The 22,345-nt window shown below is 41.5% G+C and overlaps 1 protein-coding gene across 1 annotated transcript in view; it reads right to left on the reverse strand.

Moving 5' to 3' along the window:
* Nucleotides 1-19,611, reverse strand: part of HS6ST3 (heparan sulfate 6-O-sulfotransferase 3) — a gene marked incomplete at both ends in the record, with an annotated part of 302,642 nt that extends 283,031 nt beyond the window's left edge. Inside the window, one exon of the mRNA XM_082047070.1 lies at nt 19,076-19,611. Within this exon, the coding sequence (XP_081903196.1) occupies nt 19,076-19,611 (536 nt within the window). The remainder of the gene's footprint in view (nt 1-19,075) is intronic.
* Between the last annotated feature and the right edge of the window lie 2,734 nt (nt 19,612-22,345).

A 22,345-nucleotide genomic window follows, 5' to 3' on the forward strand; every position in this document is an offset into this window, starting at 1 on the left:
GAATGTACTTGCAATGAGGTAGTGAGTAACAAATCACTGTACCACACAACAAGTGATGTCATGTCATCCTAGAGAAGTATTTGAAAGATCTTGCAGAGAAGGAGCACAGAAATTCCTTCAGTGCAGGTCATCAAGGTTGGATCCAGTCCCTATGAAAAAATGAAATTATATTATGCCAGTTAAATTCTACATTTGTATTCCTTCCTTCACATCAAGCACAAACTGCCACAGGGTAAGGAACTTGCTTTTGACATGGCACAATTGCTACGGCCAAGAAGTCAGCTTCCTCACTTGTGGTGCCTAGAAAACCTCTGTTTACTTTCATTCCAAATAACAAAAAAATACCCTCCAGTATATATTAAAATCTATTATTCATTCACCTATTTAACTAGTCACACGTCTTTGTCGGGCATTCCCTAAACTTCATCTCAAGTGTGTTCATAAAGTGAACTTCAGAGATACTGACCACACCCTATCATCTCTATGCCTTTGAATTCCTTTAACTCCTGTATCAAATTCAGAATTTTTTTTTCCATAATTCTGTCTATGCCATTGTCCTTAACTGTTTGTTTTCCCCCAACTTCTTCTAACCCAGGTATTTCTGATGATCATCGTCTCATAACTGAATTTGTCACCCTTTTTCCATACCTCACTCATTCTTCCAAATCACAAGGAATAAATAAGTAAATAAACAAATGAACCACTGGTCAAAATAATCTCTTTTATATGAGTGGATGAGGGTTTTTTTTAAAGGAACCACTGTGTGAATTGCTAATTTGTCATCCTAGGGGGTTCAGTTTCGTACGCCTGAATTTCACTCAGGTTTTGGACTATCAAGTCTAACATCCTCATTTCAGTGTATAATAGAGACACTTCAACTATAGCCACACCACCAGCAATACAAAAACACACCCAACAACAACAACAAAATAAGAAAAAGAGTTAAAGGTAGAGTGGCAGGACAAATAACGCTCTATTCTAAGAAACTTTAATTTACAGTCAGCATAAGCACCACACTGCAAAGCCCCACTGAGACCCTTGGCTTGGCACCATGGCTGCACCAGCAGCAGATAAAGCCAGTTAGTTTACAGCATGAGCTTCTACACAACTTGCAGTTACATCTTTGCAATGCAGTCACATATGCATCGACAGTAACTGAGAGCATTATATTGCTGGAAAAGCATGTAGGCCATTAAACTGGTTTGGATCAAACAGAAGAAAAAGACTAAGCCCACTCTAATAGTTTTTCAATAAAAAGATACTGCTGCTGAACTTTTCATCGAAGAGACTCTCCTCACATTAGTGTTTCAGCTCTAGAAGACTTAAGTGAGCTACTGAAGCAAAAGAGGTACATCATAAGATCTAAGAATAAACTTTTAGTTCTTCAGTTGGAATAATTTCCCAAGATTGTTACCAGAAAAAAGCCTGAGATCAGAAAAAAAAACAGACATTATGGCTGCCAGTTTTATCATGTGCAGCCTTTGAAGAGACAGCTGAAAAGCAACACTGTACTTAAAAGCATTTTCACATGCGCTACTAACCAACTTGTATCTCAGATAAGGGAAGACTCAATCTTCATTCAGGAACTGGAGCAACACCACAAGTCACAGGGCTCACCTTGCCTATGGTGCCAGCAATAGAGTGAGCAAGGACACGTACGTCAGGGTGCGACCACTAGTATCAAGACAAAGTAGCCCGTGAGTACGGTAAGTGACTGGGGAGCTAGGTATCAAAGCAGCCATAAGGCCAGGGCGTTTCTCTATGAGGAACACAACTGAAGGCTACTGGAAGGACCAGGAGACCCAGCTAGATCCACTGCTATAGAGCCCACAGGGTCTGGTGGTCTCTGGGGAGACTGGGGACCCAGGGACCAGCTCCTAGAGAGGCAGTGTCTAAGGCCAGGTACCGGAGTGGTCCATGTTGTGTATATATATTCCGCACTAATGGACCACAGAGGGGAACAGGGTAAGGTCATTGGTACTGTTTATGTTTGTGTGAGTGCTGAGTTGTGTGCCTGCACTGCTCTCTGTGACTGGCAATGCACATATTATGTACATGTACTTGTGCAGGTGCCTCCTGGGAACGTGTGCTCAGTCTTGCTCTTGGTTGGACCTGAGGACATGGAGCTGGACAAGCCTTGCCGCCACTGAGTGACTGAAATTGGCAAAGTCCTACCAGATATACTGGCCCAGACCAAAGCAAGTCCTGACAAATAGGTGTCATGGTTTAACCCAAGCTAGCAATAAAACTACGAGAGCCGCTCACTCGCCCCCAAATAGAGGAGAGAACCAAAAGGGAAGAGAGAAACATGGATTGAGGCAAACACAGTTTAATAAAACAACAATATATTAATGCACTACTAGTAAATATATATATAAAATACAATATAAAATAAAAGATACTCAATGCAATTCCTCACAAACACCGAGCAGCCAGTCCCAGGCAGCAGCACGTGGTCCCAAAGCCAATCCCAGACAGAGAAAAGAGGAAAAAGACAGAAATGCCCAGAGGCCTCTGAAAAAAGGTAGGATGGTGAAAGGCCCAACTAAATGCCCCAAACAGAACTCCCCTGAACAGGTCTCAGAAAGTGAAGAGCCAGAGAGAGAGAGATCAGAAGATCCATATTCTCCTTAAATATGAATCATGACGTTAATGGGATGGAATACTCTTATTGATCAGTCTGGATGTCAGTCAAGCTCTGCCCCATCCATGCCGCTCTTCCCAGCTGCCTCACACCTGTGGGCAGAGCACTCAGAACATCCTTGGCTCTCAGGCCAGAGCAATTGAAAACATTAACTCTGTCCTGGGGTGTTATCTCTTGTTCTCAAACTAAGTCCAAATAATGACCAGACTAGCTATGAAAAAGGAACATTTCTAACCGCATAAAAACATTAACTCATTTTCAGTTAAACCAGCACAACAGTAAGATTAACCAACAAGGAGAAATTCTAGTGTACCCTAAATACTCATCCACCTTTCAAAAATTAGTAGCTTGGGGACTTCCCAAAACAGTGTATTTAAACACTGTTAGAAGACTTCTTTATAGATGTACTATGTTATATGAACAAAGATTAACTTTTAGCATCCACAGTGGGAAGGCTCACCTTCTCTTATTTTGAACCTGATACTTCCCCACTTATCTGACACTTCTTGGTTATCTGCTCTACGGTTTACAACTCTAATTCCCTCAGCACCCAGCAATCTTTATCCTACCCAGTCAAACTCATCCCTTTAAAAAAATGTTGGCACAGAAGCCATTTCTGCCTTTCCCTGAACATTATGCATCACATTAATAAAGGTTAGAAGAGATCTCTGGCAGTCATTTAGCTCAAACCCTTGCTCAAAAGTCAGTCTAACTAGAGCCAGTTGCTCTAGGCTTTGCCCAGAAGTTTTGAGTAACCCCGAGGATGGAGATGCCACATGTGTCTGAGCAACCTCTTCCAGTGTTTGACCACCCTAATGGAAAAAGAGCTTTTCTTCTCACCTACTGAAATTTCCCATTTTCCAAATGGTGTTTGTTTCCTCCTGTCCTATCACAGTGTGCATCCAAAAAGAGTCTGATTGTCTACACATTCCCACCTGGAAATTGACTCGCAGCCGCAATTTGGGGTCACCCATGAACCTGGTGAGATCAGACTCCATCCCATTATCTGAACCATTAATACAAACATTTAAACAGTGTTGGCATTGCTGCCAGTTCTTGAGCGACACCTCAAGTAATCAGCCTCCAGCTGGATTTGTACAGCTGCTCACCCCCATTTGCAGCCCAATAGGCAGCTCACTATATCACCCTGTCACTTCGTCCATTTCTCACCAGTGTGTCTGCAAATATCACTGCGCAAGAGCCTGGCAAAGTCCTTGCTAAGGTCAACACGAACAACACTTGACGCTCGCACTTTGTCTGCGCAGCCAGTCTTCTCATCATGGAAGGCAAGAGTGTTGGTCAGGCACGGTTTGCCCCTCGTAGCTTTGTGCTGGCTGTTCCCAGTCCCCTTCTGGCTCTTCATGCGGCTGGAAAGGGCTTCCTGGGAAATTTTCTCAATCGCCTTCAGAAAGACAGAGGTCAAGCCAAACAGCCTGTAGCTCCCTGAATTCTCCTTGCTGTGCTTCTTGAAGAGGAAGGATAATGTCATCTCAGAGCCCACACTGTATAAATAAAAGAAGGATGGTTTGTACACATCACTACTCATTTATCAACAAAGAAAGCCAACTGCCATTTTAGCACTTACCTAAAAGTCTTCCTGCAAGTCCCCACAGTCAGCTTTTTCTTCACAATGCATAGTATCATTATTTCAGTATTCATCTTCTTTCCAGATGATATCCTTTTACCTTTATTTATTAGCACTTTACAAAATAAATGAACATATTAAAAATAAACCAGTGAAAGAATATTTCTCCACCCATGGCATGACCTTTCTTCTCATTTGATAGCAGCTTAGGTTCCCACAGAGCTTCTGATGGACAGCCTTGCTGAATGCCCTTGGCAACCCCAGCAGCCTACAGCTACCAAATTTCCCTTTGTGAACATGGTATTTATCTTCTTTCCAGAATCCTGTAAGTTTATTCAGGCATGATTTTCTATTGCAAAAGTCACATGCATCTCCCACTTCATTGTACTAGATAACTATCCACTAATTCTATTTCTAGTAATAACTTCTAGTTTTCCCATTGCAGATGTTATGTTTACAGGTAAGTAGTAGAGGTCTTTTTTAAAATTACTTTCAAATTTCCCAAATATCAAGTTTTAAGTAGGAGGTCACATCCACATTTAGTAGTTTCGTTGTTTAATTCTAGAGCTCCTTTAAATACCATCTGGTTCTGGCAACTGGCACCTTTAAATACCATGTGGTTTACGCCTCTTTTTTTCTTCCTCTTTTTTTTTGGTTTTTTGAATTTGTTCCGCAATTGCCTCTACCAACAGTTCAATTTGAAGAGAGATCTTTTGATACATCCCCCATAATGAAAGGTTCCAGATCAAGAACCTCCTCAAAGCTCAAAGATGAACACAGATGCAAGAGGTAAAACAACAGCTTGCCTTTTTTCTTCTTTTTTTTTTTTTTAAACACAGCTTTATTTCAAATCAGGGGACAGAAGGAGAGATCATCTATTAGCCCTACACATTCTCTAACGGGCTTCTCATTCCCAGCATGTTTCAAAAAGATTAAATTTATACTTTCTGCAAATTCTTCCTCAAACATCTTTCTCAGCTGTAACACATTTTTACCAGAATTTATTAACTTCTGTACTTTGCTTCTGCAGACAAAACCTGACCTTTTCAAAAATGGTGAAAACTGCTTTGTATAACTACCTCTCTTACCTTGCTGCTTAGCTATGCTATGCCAGGTTCTTTTGGAACTTATTTCAACAGGCATATGCATTTTCTCCCAGACTCCCATGTGGCATCTTCAAGTAGATCCCATGCCACTTACAAGAATTTTGCTTTTACAAACTGTTTTCAATATGGTTTTTTCATTATAAGTAGTTTTCTCTTAAAAAAAAAAAAAAAACAAACAAAAAAAAACAAACAAACAAACAAAAAAAAAAACCCCAAAGTAAGATATTTTCAGAGGTAGAGGTGTTTGATTCTGGAAGACATTTGAAGACATTTTACAGAACAACTGTTTGGCAGTAACACTTTGAAGCAGATCCTGCACACAACAGTCAGAACCACAAAAACTGCTTCTCCATCTTCAGGTTTGTGGACTAAGTGCTCCATGAAATACTCACTAGCTGTGTCTAGCAATTTAGTCTCCACATCAATCACTGCTGCAGCCACTGCCACTACCACGCAGGCACCAGGCTGACCAGAGAGCAATACAACTAAGAGACCAGAAGAGAATGAAAGGGCTCCAAAGAGAAAGAAGTGGAGGAGAAAAACCACAATTAAGTCTGTTTCTGTGCATTTATACACCACATTGCTCCAGGTTCTGGAATCAGGCATTTATCATTTTCCACGAGCTGCTGTTTCTCTTAATTTCTAACCCATGATTGCAGAGAAAAAAAAATAAAAGAAAAAAATTCAGACCCTATTATGTGAATTCGAGAAGCAGAAAGCAAACAAATCTCTGTTAAAAGATAACGAAAAAGCATATGATTACTGCTTAAAATTAGCTCTCAAAAATTTAAGAGAAATTAAAATTTGACTACTGTGACTGAACAAGCCACTGCAGACCCAAAAACACCTGCTGAAAATTGACTTGACAGAGCCATGTGCTTTCCTGTGTTCTGATGCAAACAGATGTTCTGTTTGAATCTCATTGCTTATTGCTTCTATTGCTTTCTTTCTGTGTACCCCAGGGGTATCACCCCCTCTACTTGTACCTAAATCCTCCTCTTTACTTCAAACCATCACCTTTTTTTCCCAGGTTACACAAGCATTAGCAACCTTCCTTCTTTCCTTCTGTGGCAGGGGGACAAAGCCAGCACCTACCCTGTTTCCCCAAAAATAAGACCTACCCCAAATATAAGCCCTCGCATGATTTTTCAGGACGCTCAAAATATAATATAAGCCCTACTCCAAAAATAAGCCCTAGCTATGGTTCATTTAAAAAGTCCATTTAAATAGTGTCCAGGCAGCTATACATGTAAAAAAGTAATAAGTTTTGGAGCAAAAATTAATATAAGACCCTGTCTTATTTTCAGGGAAACAGGGTATCTACCTTCCTTCACCTGCTGGGAAGGACTCCCCTCCTCAGGATAGAACCAGTGGCTCAAACCCTGCAGAGCTGGGTTTCAGTGTTGCCGACTGAGAGCTGATGGTAAAGCACGAAAATTTTCCTGCCAGCTCTGTCAACACTAATCTTAAATAGCTTCTTCTCCAAGACATTATAAAAGCAAAAGACTGAGGCATGTGCTATAGAGGCAACTTAATATTGTTTAATACTTTACCTTAGGAGAAGCTGAATACAAATCGAAGGGAAACAATTGTAAAAGCCCCCTGAGCAGCAGCTTAAGGGAACAGACAGAAACACAGAGGAGTTACACAGAAATGAATCTTTTCTGTTCCCCGTCTTTTCAGGTATGGGGAAGGAACAGTTATTTCTCCTCATCAGTTTTTGTGTACTACTAGGAATAGAGGGAACCGTAAATAACAGATTAAAGCAGTCAATTCTGTTAGCCTTTGCAAGGAGGCCAAACAGCTAAAAATCCAAGAGCCCCTTTGAACCTCAGCAGGGCGGACGAGCTCAGAGACGAGCAATTCAAGCCTGCAGGTTGCCAACAAGCTGAGCAGAGATGAGCACTACTCCAGCCAGCTCATTCCTTACACAAAGCAAACAGGTACAATGCAAAGTGGATGCGAGTCACACAAGAAAAGCATACAAAACAAAAGCAAAAGAGCTGGCAAGATAGGAAGGACAGCTATGTGGGAGAAGGGGCAACATCGGGCTGCCAAGAAGGTAAATCAAAAGTGTAGGATGTAACCTGGATAACACAAGAAATAGGAGTCATCTTTACAGGGAAGAAAAAAACAAACCAACAAACAAAAAACTCCCACACCCCCCATATCATGTGTTTGTGGAAGAAAAACTTTCCTTTTCCATATGTCCTTTTAAGCTCTTCTGCCATCTATACATATGGCACAGACTGAAAATCCTCTAGTCATACAGTACCAAATTTAGCTCCTGAATTGATACCCAACTTGTAATTATGTTTAAAATATCAATGCAACTACAATGACCTTCCTGCTATGTATACTTCCTAATTCATGTGATTATGTTTTGTTTGGGTTTATTTTTAATATTTTCTTTGGAACTACCCGATAACAGACTGAAATACAAGTAGCAGAGCATGAAACAAGAATGATAAACATCCACCATTCCCATTGCTCCCCCAATCAAAGCTGCAGTTCTGTGCGGTCTCACTTAAGCTTCCCAGTCAATCTGTTTGTCAGATACAGTCCATCAGTTTTACTATTGCTCTGCAGCAATGCCCAGCAGCTGTTTAGATGTCCGCTGCTGACCCATATCACAATGGGATTCTTTGTCCCATTGTCAGATTTCTGGCAATTTAATCAAAACAAAAAGAGATATACACTAATACAAAATAATCTGCAGAAGTCAGAGGCACTGCTGGAAAACCCAACATACATTTACATGCTCGATGAGCTGCCAGCTTCAGACAAAGGATGCAGCAAAGTGGAGATAAAAATGAAGACGTTGCTGAAGAAGGTAATGTGCTGTTACAGAGGACCTGGGCTTTTTAGGAAAAGCTATTTTCAGTTACTCCTTTTATTTAGGCAGCTAAGTTCTCTATTTGGTGGAAACTTCAACAGGCATTTTCAGGTTTTAAAAGCTTGTCAAAAAAGCTTTTTTTACTTGAACAGAGTTGAGCTGAAGTTTGTGACACAAGTCTTTAAATAGAGACTTTAAACCATTACTTCACAAAAAGAATGTTTAGTAGCAAAAAAATACATACACACACACAAGATAATTATTTGAGGTTTCTCACCAGTAACTTAATAACTAGACTGATTTAAAACTTTTGAAGATCACACCTTCTGGATTTTCCTACTTAGTGTTTTTTAAGCATTTACAGTCCATTGAAAAGAAGGTAGAGGTATAAACACCAGTTCTTTGCCTGTATATTTGTTTCTTTTTTGTGGATTCTGTATTTGCCTACAGATTATATTACAAAGAAGTTCTGAACCTTGCAGAGAAGAATCTTAACTATCTTGAAAGTTCATTCCAATAATTTTGGAATAGGAAAGGAAAGGCAAAACATCTATGGTCTTTCATTGTAATCCCTGGGAAGTTATTTCACATTAATATATGACAATTAAGGTTTTACACTATAATTTAACTGTGAACAGTTTAATAATGAAAGTTATCACTTCAGACAGAAGTTACAGAGCTCTGAAGAATGCTGTCCGCAATGTGAATATGAAAAACTACTGAAGTGTTTGCTTTCTGGACAAAAATAATTTGAATAGAAATGCTTGACTCAACATACCCTGAAACTGGATAAATATTTATATAAAATAATGAATATTAGAGAACACTATGAGTCCAAGTATTAACAATAACAAAAAAGAGAGAAATCTGTGACCACTTCTTATTTACTGAAGTGCTATTCAAGTTCTGGTTTATGTACTAAACTCAGATTAACAAGAAAAAGTGGACCTGCCCTAGCATCAAAGCAGTACACCATCCCAGTCTTAAAAGAAGTGTACAACAAAATGGCAAGACAAGGATTATGAGACAGGGCAATATAGCAAGATGTCCAATTGGGCTGCAACTGGGAGTGGGTTGGTACAAAATCCAGCTGGTGGCTGATTACTTGGGTCACTGAGAAGTGACAGTGATGCCAATGCTGTTTAAAGGTCAGTATTATTGATCTGGGTGACATGACAGAGTCTGGTCTCAGCAGGCTCCTAGATAACCCCAAACTGGAGAGAGAGATCAATACTCCAGAGAACAATACTTCTATTCAGAGCAACTTCAAGTGGCGAGAGAACTGTTTTGATGGAAACCTCGTGAAGATCAACCACAGCCAGTGGTTTACTGTGAGGGTGGTGAGACACTGAACAGGTGAGGCACTGGAACAGGCTGCCCAGAGAAGCTGTGGATGCCCCATCCCTGGAGACAATCCAGGCCAGGCAGGACAGGGCTCTGAGCAACCTGATCTAGTTGAAGATGTCCCTGGTCATTGCAGGGGGTTGGACTAGATCACCTTTAAGGTCTCTTTCAACCCAAATCGTTTGATGATTCTAAGCAAAAGAAAAACTCGCACCTGAGGTAAAGTAGGAACTCACAAGACAACATGCTGGGCACTGAGTGGCTAGGACATAGCTCTGCAGAAAAGGATCTGGGGCTCCTGGTGGCCAACAATGTGCCCTTTGTAAGTGAAACAGGCTAACCAAGTATCAGGCTATGCTAGCGGGGGCTAGCCAGCAGGCTGGGGGAAGTGACCTCCCCTCACTCCTCCATTTAGCACTGGTAAGACAGCATCTGGAGTGATGCACCCAATTTTGGGCCCGCCAGTAAAAGACAAACCTTGGTATAATGGGCACTGTTAGCAGATGGCTGTCAAGATGATCAAGGTGCTGGGACATACGACACAGAAGATGCAGCTGAGTGAGCTAGGTTTAGACCTTATTACTCTGTTGAAATTTCCTCTGGGAGTGTATAAAGTAATAACCAGACTCTTTTTGGATGCAAACAGTAATAAGACAGGAAGAAATGAACACCAGTTGGAAAATGGGAAATTTCAGCTAGGTGAGAAGAAAAGCTCTTTTCCCATGAGGGTAATCAAATGCTGGAAGAGGTTGCTCAGAGACATGTGATATCTCCATCCTTGGAGTTACTCAAAATTTCTGGACAAAGAGCAATCTGCTCTAGTGAGACTGACTTTTGAACAGGGGTTTGAGCTAAACTACTTCCTACCTAAATGATTCTATAATAAATCCAAATGACTAGTAGTAGAGAAGAAAAAAAAGTATTTAATACTCTTCTCCTCTAAACCTTGTTAAGTCAACAGTAGAAAAGATACAGCTTCAGCCTGACAGAGGCTTTTCTGGCATATTAACAAAGTTTTTGGAGTTACAGAAGTTATCCATCACTCAATATTTGAAGCTTCTTGGAAAATAATGGTCTGACTCTCACTGCTAAAAATTAAGGCCCAGTTAAAGGATGAAAATATTACATGACAGCTGTGCTACTGGGGTTTTAAAATGTAGGATGTGAAGATGCTTAAATTAACATTTGGGTCTCTTATAACACCTGACTTGAGAAACCTTTGCCAAAAAAAGACAAGACCTATGCAGGACAGGAGCTGAAACTAGCTGGTTTCTCATTATTTTCACATCTTTCTCTTCCAGCAACTATAAAGGAACCCTAAACGAAGTTTTATTTGGAAAAAGTGAACTTTCAAATTGCATAATTTTTATCCTTCCTTCACCTCACAAGTGTAGCTTTATTTCTGCTTCCTTGCCTCTTCTGCTGTCTTCCAGACTTCCATCTAACTTTGGGCTTGTTCCTACACTGCTTCTCTTCTTTCCCCTTCTACTCTGAGGATTTCCTCAAGCGAACACCATCAGCTGCTATTCTGCCCACCCCCACATTCTCAGCCATAGCCTGTGTGCAAAGACACATGGAAATAAAGTAAAAAATGTAAAGTAGCTACTTTGCAATATGAAAATACACAAACACTGAGATACAAATGTAGTTGCTACTTAAACAAAAGCCAGCTCAAAAAAGAGTTAGAAATAGGCTAGTTGTTTAAAGAGAAAAAAAAAAAATGAAGCTTTTTTTCCTTACATTACTACCTCTATAATTTCATTTAACATGTATTTAAAAGTAGAACATGCCCAAGTCCTACAAATGGAAATCTGTAAGTCAGCAAGCCCTTTCAATTGACATTATTAGACTTCAGATGAGAATTTGAAAAAATTGGACGTTTCTGATTAGTCTTTTGTGGAGTATCCTCATTCTTTTACTCACCTCACTTCAAAGTTTGCTTGCAGAAAGTAACCAGCCTTATAGGCTTCAACTCCTCCACATACTCTCAACATCCTGAAGGGGACATTCCCTACCAGTACCAAACAAAACCAGGAACCACGTGGCCAGCCTTCTCATCAGCATCAACTTGCTTCACAGAACTAGGAAGTCTGGGCTCAAGTCAATGATGAGTAGCATGGTTTGTTTCATCAGTCCTTCATTATTTTGTCTTTGGAAACTGGAGCTGCATGTGGTCATTGACTTCCCCCTCCCTGCACTATTCTTCATAATGCTCTCAAGGTTTCCCCACTACTAAGCCAGTAGTCGGCATTGTCCTGTGCAGGGTCAGGAGTTGGACTCGATGATCCTTGAGGGTCCCTTCCAGCTCAGGACATTCTATGTTGGGCACCTCTACCAGTTTGTAGACACTCAGAGCCACGCCTCAACCTGCATTAATACACATTCGCAACTGACATATAAGTCTACGAATGCAACATTTCTAATATCTCTGAAATCCACTTAGTATCAATCATTTCCTAACAGATTACTAATTTCTAAAGAAAGTAATCTGGTTAAGACATTACATTTAAACCATTAATTACAAGCCAATCGCCCCTCCACCCCCTGCTTTTTCTAAGATGATTTTAAGCTGTGGGCCAAACTCCAGATCTTTGTAGAAGTATATTTGAGGTCATCTAACAAGCAAGCTTCACAGCAGAAGCAAAGTCCTCTGAGCTTGAATACAAAAGGCCCTATCCCTATGAGAACACGTTTTATACTTTTTTAGTCAATACATATCAAGATCTCAAGCAGGGTATTTTAAAAAAGAAGGACCCAGTTTGAAATCACTATATCTCTGCAACCACAAACTATCAACTATTGTCTTGATGCTGACAACAACCTGTACTTCAAGAGTTATTGATTTTGCCACTCTAGAATGTGTTCTGAAAGATCCAAGCCATCTTGAAGAAAATCACAGAGTATTTGTTATTATATTTTTACCCCCTCAATTAGTAGTTGTTTCAAGGCTGAATCATTTTATCACAACAGCTGTCCAAATTAGACCCTTAATTCATACAATCAGCCTCCTACACAGTGTTTGGAAACCTTGTTCATCAATAACAGAACTTTGAAGGGACTTAAGTTACCTTCTAAGGCAACCGGGAACACTAGGACACCCAGTGTCGTTTAGCACTAGAAGTCTGGGTTACAAGTACTTCCAGAGAACAGGCTACAAGTTGAATGCAATGCTAAATACACTAAAGAATACAGATTCCCTTCCTTCCTTTCATCACATCTCATTCTGCATAGAGACCAGCAGAGTTTTTATTAGCTCCATTCACTACCGTGGTTGCACCAAACTCTGGGAGGAACCATCTCACCCTTGCTGATTTAGAAAGGAACATATGAGAACTGCAAACACACCTGAAGGGAGAAATTACTGACTTCAACCACCTCTCTACACTTTCTGTTGAGCTTCTATGTGATCACTAGAGCTGAGCTGGCAGAGATTTTTTTCTTCCTCCACAAAGTGTTCTAAAAAACAAGAGTAAGGTCACAATTTTGTCCCTGTTTTTGCCACTGGCTGGGTCTACGGATTTAATCTCTATCAGCATAATGGCATTATGCCAACAACCTTTCCCACTCACACAGTAACTCTTCCCATTCCACCTCAAATCAACACATACCCCAAAGCTATGTAAGAATTTATTTTAATCAATACTCTATTCAAGAGGATTGGAAACTACTCTAAATTAGGCAGCTAGATAATAAAAATTAAAAAGTCTTTTAATAACACAAGAGAGTTACAGCATCTGCTATGTCTTACAACACTGTAGAGCCCTAGGGGATGCTACTCACATTTTCACTCTTTCCTCCCTCAGGGTTTCTCTGCCTGGCTCCGGCACAAAGAAGAGAATAGCTTCTTCATTTTAGAGAAAAATCTTATTAGATGGCCTATTTTCCAGAATGCAATACCAGAAGAAGCCAAAAGCCACCCCAACATGATATAAGCAGCTAGATTAAAAAGGAAGCAGCAAGGTCTACATGAAAGGAGCAAGCAAATTTGCTTGGGTAAATCACTAAGTTATCTTCCAGGCAACTAGAACCACCACTCGGGTGATTATTTTCATTATATGCACCTCCCTACCTCAAAACTTACTAAGTTTCACAGGTATCTGTAAATCACAATGATGGGTGAATAAGAACAATCAATTCCCAACTGAATTAGTGCTGACCACTGTTTTACCAATACTAGCAATTAACAGTAAACATGAGTTCTAGTCATTTTTGTAGACTTCAGCAAGACAACCTGTTGAGGTCTATTGCAGCAGCTTCAAATGTCTGAAGACTTCAAGTCAAAAGTTTTCCAGAGCTGTGACAACCTCAATGCTGAAAAGTTCTGTCCCCATTGATAATTCATCTGTTACTCTGGACAGGGCAAATCTGACAGGAGACAAGCACAGTGCAAAAAGTAGTTGAAGAGAGTTACTAGTTGTTGCCACAGTTGTAAGACAAGTCATCTTTAAATGCATAGATTAGCAGACAGCATTAGTGTTTCAACTAAGTTGGATCAAATCAGTCCAATTTCCCTCTAAAATACAGTAATTGACTTCAAAAATTAACAGTAGGGTTTGGGGTTTTTTTTAATGTTAAGAAGTATTACATTAGACAACATTTCTGACTACTGTCATAAGTCAGAAAAAGCAGAGTCTAGAAAAAATATGACATCGGGGCAGAACTCCTTGGAAAGCAATTTGAAAAATTAGATCAAACAAGATGTTTATTACAATGGGATTTAGTTCTACTCAGTGCTCACATCAACAACATGGATGCTGAATACAGAACACACTTATTAAAGATGCCAATGATGAAGAGCTAGGAAGGCCAAAATTAAAATCTAAATTAATTTTTACAAATTAAAGCAACTGACAGAAGAGGAATGAAATCCAGTGGGGATGAACACAAAGCTCATCTAAAAAGACAGTGGGAAATATAAGTAGTAGTTTTCAGAAAATGAATAGTGTCTAAATCCCAAACTGAACAGTCAACATCAGGCAAGTGCAAAATAGGCAAACATCACTGAAGTGTACAATCACAGGTACAACTTTCAGCATTAGCACAGCAATTTTTGTTGCTCCACTTCATACTACACTTATAAACTAAACACTGTACCCCCACTGAAACATCACATTTCAAGAAAATAACTGACACAAATACTAAGAAGCATGTTAAGAATGGCCTACAATAAATACAGAATGAGCTGGATTGGGTTACATTTTAAGAAGGGAAGGTTGAAAGAGGACGTGCTAAGAACCAATGTACCTAGCAGGCTACTGCAGAGAAAAGGGGATCCATTTGTTCTCAGTTTCTCAAAATACAGACACTACAATGGGCTTAAAATTGAACTTAATAAGATTCATGCTAAGCATTGAGGGCGATACAACACCACTTTCTTATAGTAAGGACAATGAAACCCTCGAGCAGATTACCAAGGTTCTTTTAACTGCCTCCACTGCTGGATGCTTTAAGGAAGGAAAAAAATCCACACTGTCAGCAGCAGGACCTCAGGAAATTTCATAATCCCTGTTGTTCCTTAGATTTATGGAAAAAACTCATGTAGAGCTTAATGGCTCTAGCATTCATTTCAGTAGAAGATATGAAGGTATGCTAGACAATTCGTGGGGTTTTTTCAGATGAAACCTTTGTGCTTTTTCTGCTCCCCACTAACTTCAGCATAGTCTTAATTTTCAATTAATGCTCCTCTTAAGTTTTTGTGATTATCATAGTTACCTTGGCTGCAAAGAACAGAGTCCACCTTACTCTCTGTTATTGCTAGAGCTTCAAAAGCATTCAATAGTCAAATACAGGACAGCATAACAAAAAGGAATCCTACTAATAATTTCTATTCAAGTCTCCCAATCCCATGACTTACAGGTTTACTGCTGATTTATACTTCCATTGAATAACAGAACACACAGTAGGTTAAACAGACATGAGGAAATGGAGAGTATAACGGAAGCAAATGAAAGAAAACCAATAGTTTTGAAGACTAAAGTGCGCTGGGGTTTATAAAATTAGACTGATTTTACTGTTTCATACAAGAAAATAGGACAACACTTTCAATGCAGTATTCTTTCAAGTGTGCAGTTTAAAATATTACCTTCCCAGTTTAATCAAACCTGTAATAATTAATAATTATTAATGATATTGCAGGCACACCAGCAAGGGAGAAAACGTGCCTTGATTAGGACTTCTAAGGTCCCATCTCAATCCCTCATCCATAGAATAGAGAGGAAAAGCAAGCTGCACCTCACACACCAAGTTTTACCTGGTAACCTAACGGACAATCAGTTTGGACAATGTCTCTGCAACGTTAGATGTGGAATTCTTTTCATCTAGTTTTCGACATCAAGTCCCAATTAGCTATTCCAGGCTTCCCTTGTAATCAGTGAAAGGAAGAACTGCCCCTCCAGAAGACAGATGAGAAGGTATCAGACATGTCTTAGACCCTCTAAACAACTGCCTGTATTATTCCATTTCTCCCCACTGTCTAAAGAGGTGGCTTAATGTCACTCAGACCTGAGATCGACTCTTCCCTGGCAACTCAGGTTAGACACCTAACAACATTTCTCTTCCCTTTCTTTCCTCAAGCAGTGTTGGCTAAGATTCCACAGTCTCAGCTCCTTGGCACCTCTGAAGGAAAAGCCAAGTTCCAGAGGTGGAGCCAAACACAAGCATCGTCAATGACTTCCAGAGAAGGCAGAGCAAATGTACAAGGAAATAAAAGAATTCTCATTTTAAAAAAAGTATTTCGCATCATTCTCTGTTATCTTTCTGTTGTAACAGCCATTTTTTGTAAAGCAGAGTAAACAACCCAAGTTATAGACACAATGCATATCTGAAAACTACACTAAGAAGAATTTAAAACTGCTTCAGCTGCATACCTGTCACAATATCCTCACTGGCCAGACGACAACTTTGTAAAAGTGCAAAACTATACATTAGTTTGAAAAACTAATAGCCTGGGTCTGTAAACACCTAAGCAGATATTTCAGCAGAATATCTCACATCCTGAAAATTAAAACATATGCAAATGTTTGAAGAAATAAAGTCTAAAGTTGCTGGTTTGTTTTGTTGTGTGTTTTGTTGTTGTTGTTGTTGGTTTTGTTTTATTTTCAAGTACTGGCATTCGAAACAATTCTTCACAAAAAAAACAAAGTTCAACAACTTCACAATAGCATCCAACACATTGGCAACAAGCAACTTTTCATACTGAAGTACCTAAGCCGGGACAAGGGCACAGGACACTTCATACCATTAAAATACATTAAGAGGTAAAGGCTCAGTTACATCAAAATCAGAGCTGGTGCTTGTGCTTGAAAGAGTTCAGATTAGTAGGGCAGAGCAGCAGTTTCTGCCCTGTGCTCCTTCCTGGGACCTGAGACCCCCAGCAAAGTATTTTAGGCTTGTTTCCAACTTCAGCAAGAGCAAAGACACTCACAGCAGAGACAATCTGTACTTTAGGGTTACACGATGCATTTTATAGCCCGTTGAAAAACTGAAGTCAACCTACGTGATTATAATGAGAACACAAAGGTAAAAACGAAAAGGCGAATGAGACTTAGAACAATACAACAAATAATTACCTTCCTCACTTACGTAAAGATGAATCAAGAAGTGTAATGTCACACTAACAAAATCATTCACTAACTAAACAAAAAAAATTGAAGAAAACACTATTCAGCTATAATGGTGAAATGACATGTTTTTCCTCAATCAAAATAATTACTAATTATCTACCAAATAACCACTATGACCTGCTTTATAATTCAATTCTAAATTCTAAATTTACTTAATATAACCATGTTTTTTTATTTAAAAGTACCAAAGCCACTACTCCAGTTTTACTGCCCGTTCATAATCTTTGCAATTCAATTTAACTCTCAGTTATTTACCTACTAATATTCTTCATGACACAGGAAAAGAGGACTCCTGTGGCAAACTATGTATTCTCAGACATTTCTACAAGTACTTCTCTTCCTCATCCCCTCCCTGGTTTACGAGTTGACTGAACATTCCTTAAAGCCATACAGTTAACACAAAGTTATTTTGTCCCTGAAAACATTCACACCTTTTTTTCCACTATCACACAAATCTTTAGCTAAAGATTTTTCACAAAGTTGTATTAATAACCTTAAGAGTATCCTGTAAGTCCAGTCCAAGTTCCCGACCATCAACAATAAATTCAAATTGTTCTCACTGGAGTCATGCCAAACGTGACTAGCTTTGCCGCATGGGAGGGCCTTTAATGTTCGCATCAAATCATCTTCAAATTGTTCAACAACAACAATAATCAACTCTGTTCTCTTGATGAATAGGCACTGTGAAAATCAGTCCACGTATGTTATGGACTGTACCCGTTTCTAAATTACAAGACACAAAACCATGTGTGAGTGGTCCTACTGAAAATCTGAAGTCTGCAGACTCATAAAATTAAGATGAATAGTAAAATGAAAGAACAGAAGTTATTTGGAAAACTATATAACTAGAAAAAAAAGGTATCTTTCCTAAACATTAGACAGATGTTGCAATTACAATCATTACTGTGCAAAGGTTTAAGAGAGAATCCAGCTGCTAAGTTCTTACTATACATGTTCAAAATTTATCATACAAATAAATATAGGATCTAATATTAGCCTGAAAATCTGATTTAACGGTAAATAATTCAGAACACAGCCGAAAACTTACTGAATCACCTAAATCTATCCCATATCGAGAGATCAGACATCTGATAATTTTTCCATTTAAAATACAGAAAGGACGTTTTGTAACACCCAAAAAAAAAGCGTGATTCAAGACGACACGCAGTGAGGCAGCATGCACACAAAATTCAGAAGTTTTCCACCACCATCAGATCATCAAAAGAACACCAGCAGCGTGATTATTTTCTAGCACTGCGTTCCCTGCAGAACGCCTGGCACACACCGTCTCCTGACTTGCAGCGAGCGATCAGTGCACAACGGGAAGCACAGAACCAGCCTTTCCTCCAGCAAGAAACACGGGGAAGGGGGGCGAAAAAAAAGCGATTCTAAGGGCTTCTGGATATGTCAAACTCCACCAGTTAACACCACTCAGCAGCTGCAGCGATCCATTAGATTCTGCACTCCTCTTATGCAGAAGAGCGCCGTGTTTTGTTAAACGCAAGTTTCGAAAGGGCAAATAGGTTAAGAGGAACTTGCATTAAAAAAAAAAGCCGAATAATTTCTCATCGCAGTAACGTGTACAACAGGCAGCTACGCAGAATCCGCTAAATTTGAGGCGAAACGAACGCATTACAGGTAACAAACAGTGAGGGGAAGAGCCCAAACTAGAACCTCCTCTGGGAGATAAACCTTGTTTTAAAGAAAAAGAAAACAACTTTGCTTCTTAATGACGGCGGCGGCGGACAACTCTGGCCAAACTGCCGGAGAGCGGTACCCACCGCGCCGAGGAACGCGGGATCTGATTCCGAGTGGGTGGAAGTCGAGCCCCGCACACGACGCCACCGGGCACGCGTGGGGCGGCAGCCCCCACCCCGGGCGGGCTTCCCCGCCACCTCCGCGTCCCCCCGGGGTGTGGGGAGAGCGGCCGGCACTGACCTGAGGGTGCGGTTGCCGGCGCAGCCGCGGCGCTCCATGGCGGCGGGCACGCAGCTGGTGAGCTCGGTCCAGTCGGCGTGCAGCCCGCAGCTCCAGCCGGTGGAGAAGCGGGAGAAGAGCCAGGTGTCCTTGTCGCCGCCCGGGCGGTGGCAGGCGCACTTCTTCTGCCCGGCCCGGCAGTAGCAGGGCTGCTCCAGGCGGATGTTGCGCACCAGGTGCCTCCCGAAGGTGGTGCCGCCCGTCTTCTGGATGTGGAGGAACACGATCACGTCGCGGCCCCGCATGTCGAACCGCACCCGCCGGCACAGCTCCCCCCGCGCGAACGGGAACTTGGCCACCAGCCGCGGCAGCGCCGCCGCCGCCTCCTCCTCCTCGTCCCGCTCCGCCGGGTCCCCCCCGCGGCGGGCGGCGGAGGCCGGCGGGCGGCGAAGGCAGACGGCGCCGGGGCAGGCGGGCGACACGTACTGGTAGACGATGAGCAAGAAGAGCAGCGCCAGCAGCGGCGGCAGCAGCCACCTGTTGAAGCGCTCGTCCATGGCGATGCGCTGGAGCAGCGCGGCGCGGGCTCAAGCGCTGCCGGGCGTTGACAAGGCGGCCGCCCCGCTCGGATACCGCAGCCGAGAGGCGCCCGGCTCCCTTCCCGACGGCATGTTCCTCGCCGGCGGCCGCGGCTCGGCTCGGCTCCGCTCCCCTCAGCCCAGCCCGCCGCGCCCCGGCCCGCCCGCGGCGGCCATCCCGCGCCCGCTCCCCGCGGCTGAGGCGAACGGGAGGCGCCGCGGCGGGAGCAGCAGCTCCCGAATCCGCTCCGCCGGCAACTCTCCAGCACAAACACACCGCTCGGCCCCCCGCGGGGCGGGGCGGGCCCCGCTCCCAGCCAATCGGGGCAAAGCCGGCTGCCCGAGCAGCCAATGTCCGAGTCTAGCACGCCGGGTCTATAACCAATGGGAGCGGGCGGAGAGTAAACGGGGGTGGTGGGAGTCCTTCCTCGCTCCCCTCCAGGTATCGGACGGAGAGCGATAGCGCGCCGGTGGTGGGGAAGGAGGCAGGAGCAGCCAATGAGGTGGCGGGGGCGGAGCGGAAGGCAGCCAATGAGATTGACAAGGGGGCTCCTCCAGGTGAGCCACCGCCCCCGCGCCGAGTCAATGAAACGGAAAAAAAACTCGTGATTTTTTTTTTTTTTTCCTTTTAAACTCGTTAATATCCCGGGTTTGTTTCGTTTTGTTGGGTTTGCGGTTTCAGACCCGCGTTTATAACTCCGGTACTGAAGTATTTCACACCACTGGCTCGGGCCACGCTGACTACTGCACAGATTGACTACTTAACTGTAGCTTAAATGATCTGCAGCGCTGCTGGTTCGTGGGATCATTTGGAGTCTTCAGAGCACGAAGTCCCAAATGCCAAACCAACTTTGAGGAAAACTTTTATCTCCTCACGGCAGCACCATCTACCCCCAGCACCTACGTTATCCAAGTTTCGCAAGTTAATTCTTTGAGGTCGTCACATATTTACAAAAACTCTCAAATTGAAACTGTTGGTTTTCCCTATTGAAAAAAAAATATGAAATGTCTAGCTCACAGGTCACACCAAGCTGAGAAATGTTTTGTCACTGTTTTGTCTGCGATGAGTCCATAGTTTAGCAAGCCTGTTAAAAACACTTCAAATACAAGCCTCGTTCAGCTTCTGGATTATAATATATTAACATGCAAAGCATTTCATGTTAGAGCTGATTGCACATCTTCCTTATTTAATTATAGAATGTCTTTATTTACTGAGGGATTAATTAGATAACTGATAGTGCTAAAGCAACTTTCTCAACCCTGGAGACAACCTCACCTCTGGAAGGCTGGTAACAGAAAACTAGTGCCTTGCCATGGGACCATTTAACTTTAGAACTTTAAAAAAATACTTAGACCAATGTATTTTAAGTTTTTTATATAGAGAGTAAAAGTATTTGGACTCTTGGAGGAGAGTAACAGCTCCCATTAAAGCTTGCCAGGAAGAACAGAAATTACCAGAAAGTGGTCTAAACAAAAGGTGTTAAAACTCTACACACTGTGAGATGTTCCAGAAGTTGCTGCCACAAGACCAGCAGCATCAACCACCTGACTTCAAACACACAAACACGCACACAAACATTTCCAGGGTCACACGGCACTGTCAAGGTATTACACTGGTAAAAGCTTGAGAGGAGCCAATTCTCAGGTCTTTCCAAGACATAAAAAGAGATGCACTTTTATCTTCAGTGAAAATTCATACGGGAAGCATCACCCCTGTGTTGTACAGCCACACACCACAGTGCTGAAAGCCCAATCCCTCCATTCTCTGGCAGAAGGAAATGTGGGTCTGGTGTCAAACAAACCTGTTCAGCCTTCTTCCCACAATGACAAGAGGTGTTCACCCACTTGCTCTTACCAAAGTGGAAAACAGCCCTTTGTCTTGGAAAATCACCATGTTCTTTGCCAGCAAGAGAAGCAGAGCATCCATATTCTCTCCAGGGAGACCTGACTGTGCTCTTCTCTGCTCACCTGCTTTCAGAGTCCTTGTGCCTCTCAAGCCTGGACTTAATGAGATTTTTCTTTTAACCTTTCTCTTTTACTAGGTGTCAGGAAACCTACCCCAGAGAAATGTAAATATTTATAGATTTAAGATATAGAAGCATTTTGTTCTCATCTCCGCCTATTCACTAGTTAACAAGTAACCATCAACAAAAGAAAAAGAAACATTAAACGTAGCCTTGTTTCAGTTACAGAACAGCACTAGTAACGCTTGTGTGGGTATATTCATATTTGGAATAAAAGCATTGCTAAAGGATTTAGACTGAAGTATCCCATATAATGCTTTTGGTAAGATACAGAAATACCATTATAATTTGAGGTTTTCTCATAAATACAAGATTGTTGGCACCCTACCTTCATCTCCATGAAAGGGAGATCAAAGCTAAATTTGCTAAACAGAGAAATTGTGCATTACAGTTAAATTTAAAATTCTTATTTATTTAAACTTGCTTAAGACAGTTACTGATTTGTGAAGACTGACAAAAAGTATTTTTTCTTGGATGGAAAGGATGTACAAGAGAAGTAAAAATATTTATAATGAGGTTTAGACGCAAAAGTTGACTTTATAAAGCTCTCATTTTTCTGAAACTAGCAAAAAGTACTTGCAGGTCCACATGAAATAAGGCGCTTATGCAGCTTTCAAAGACAGGCTTTTACTTAGCAATTCTGATATTTTTAATGATGGTTTGCTGACCATGCTTTATGTAGAGTCACA

Source organism: Streptopelia decaocto (genome assembly GCF_964273445.1).
Source record: "Streptopelia decaocto genome assembly, chromosome: 1".
NCBI classification, from domain to species: Eukaryota; Metazoa; Chordata; class Aves; order Columbiformes; family Columbidae; genus Streptopelia; species Streptopelia decaocto.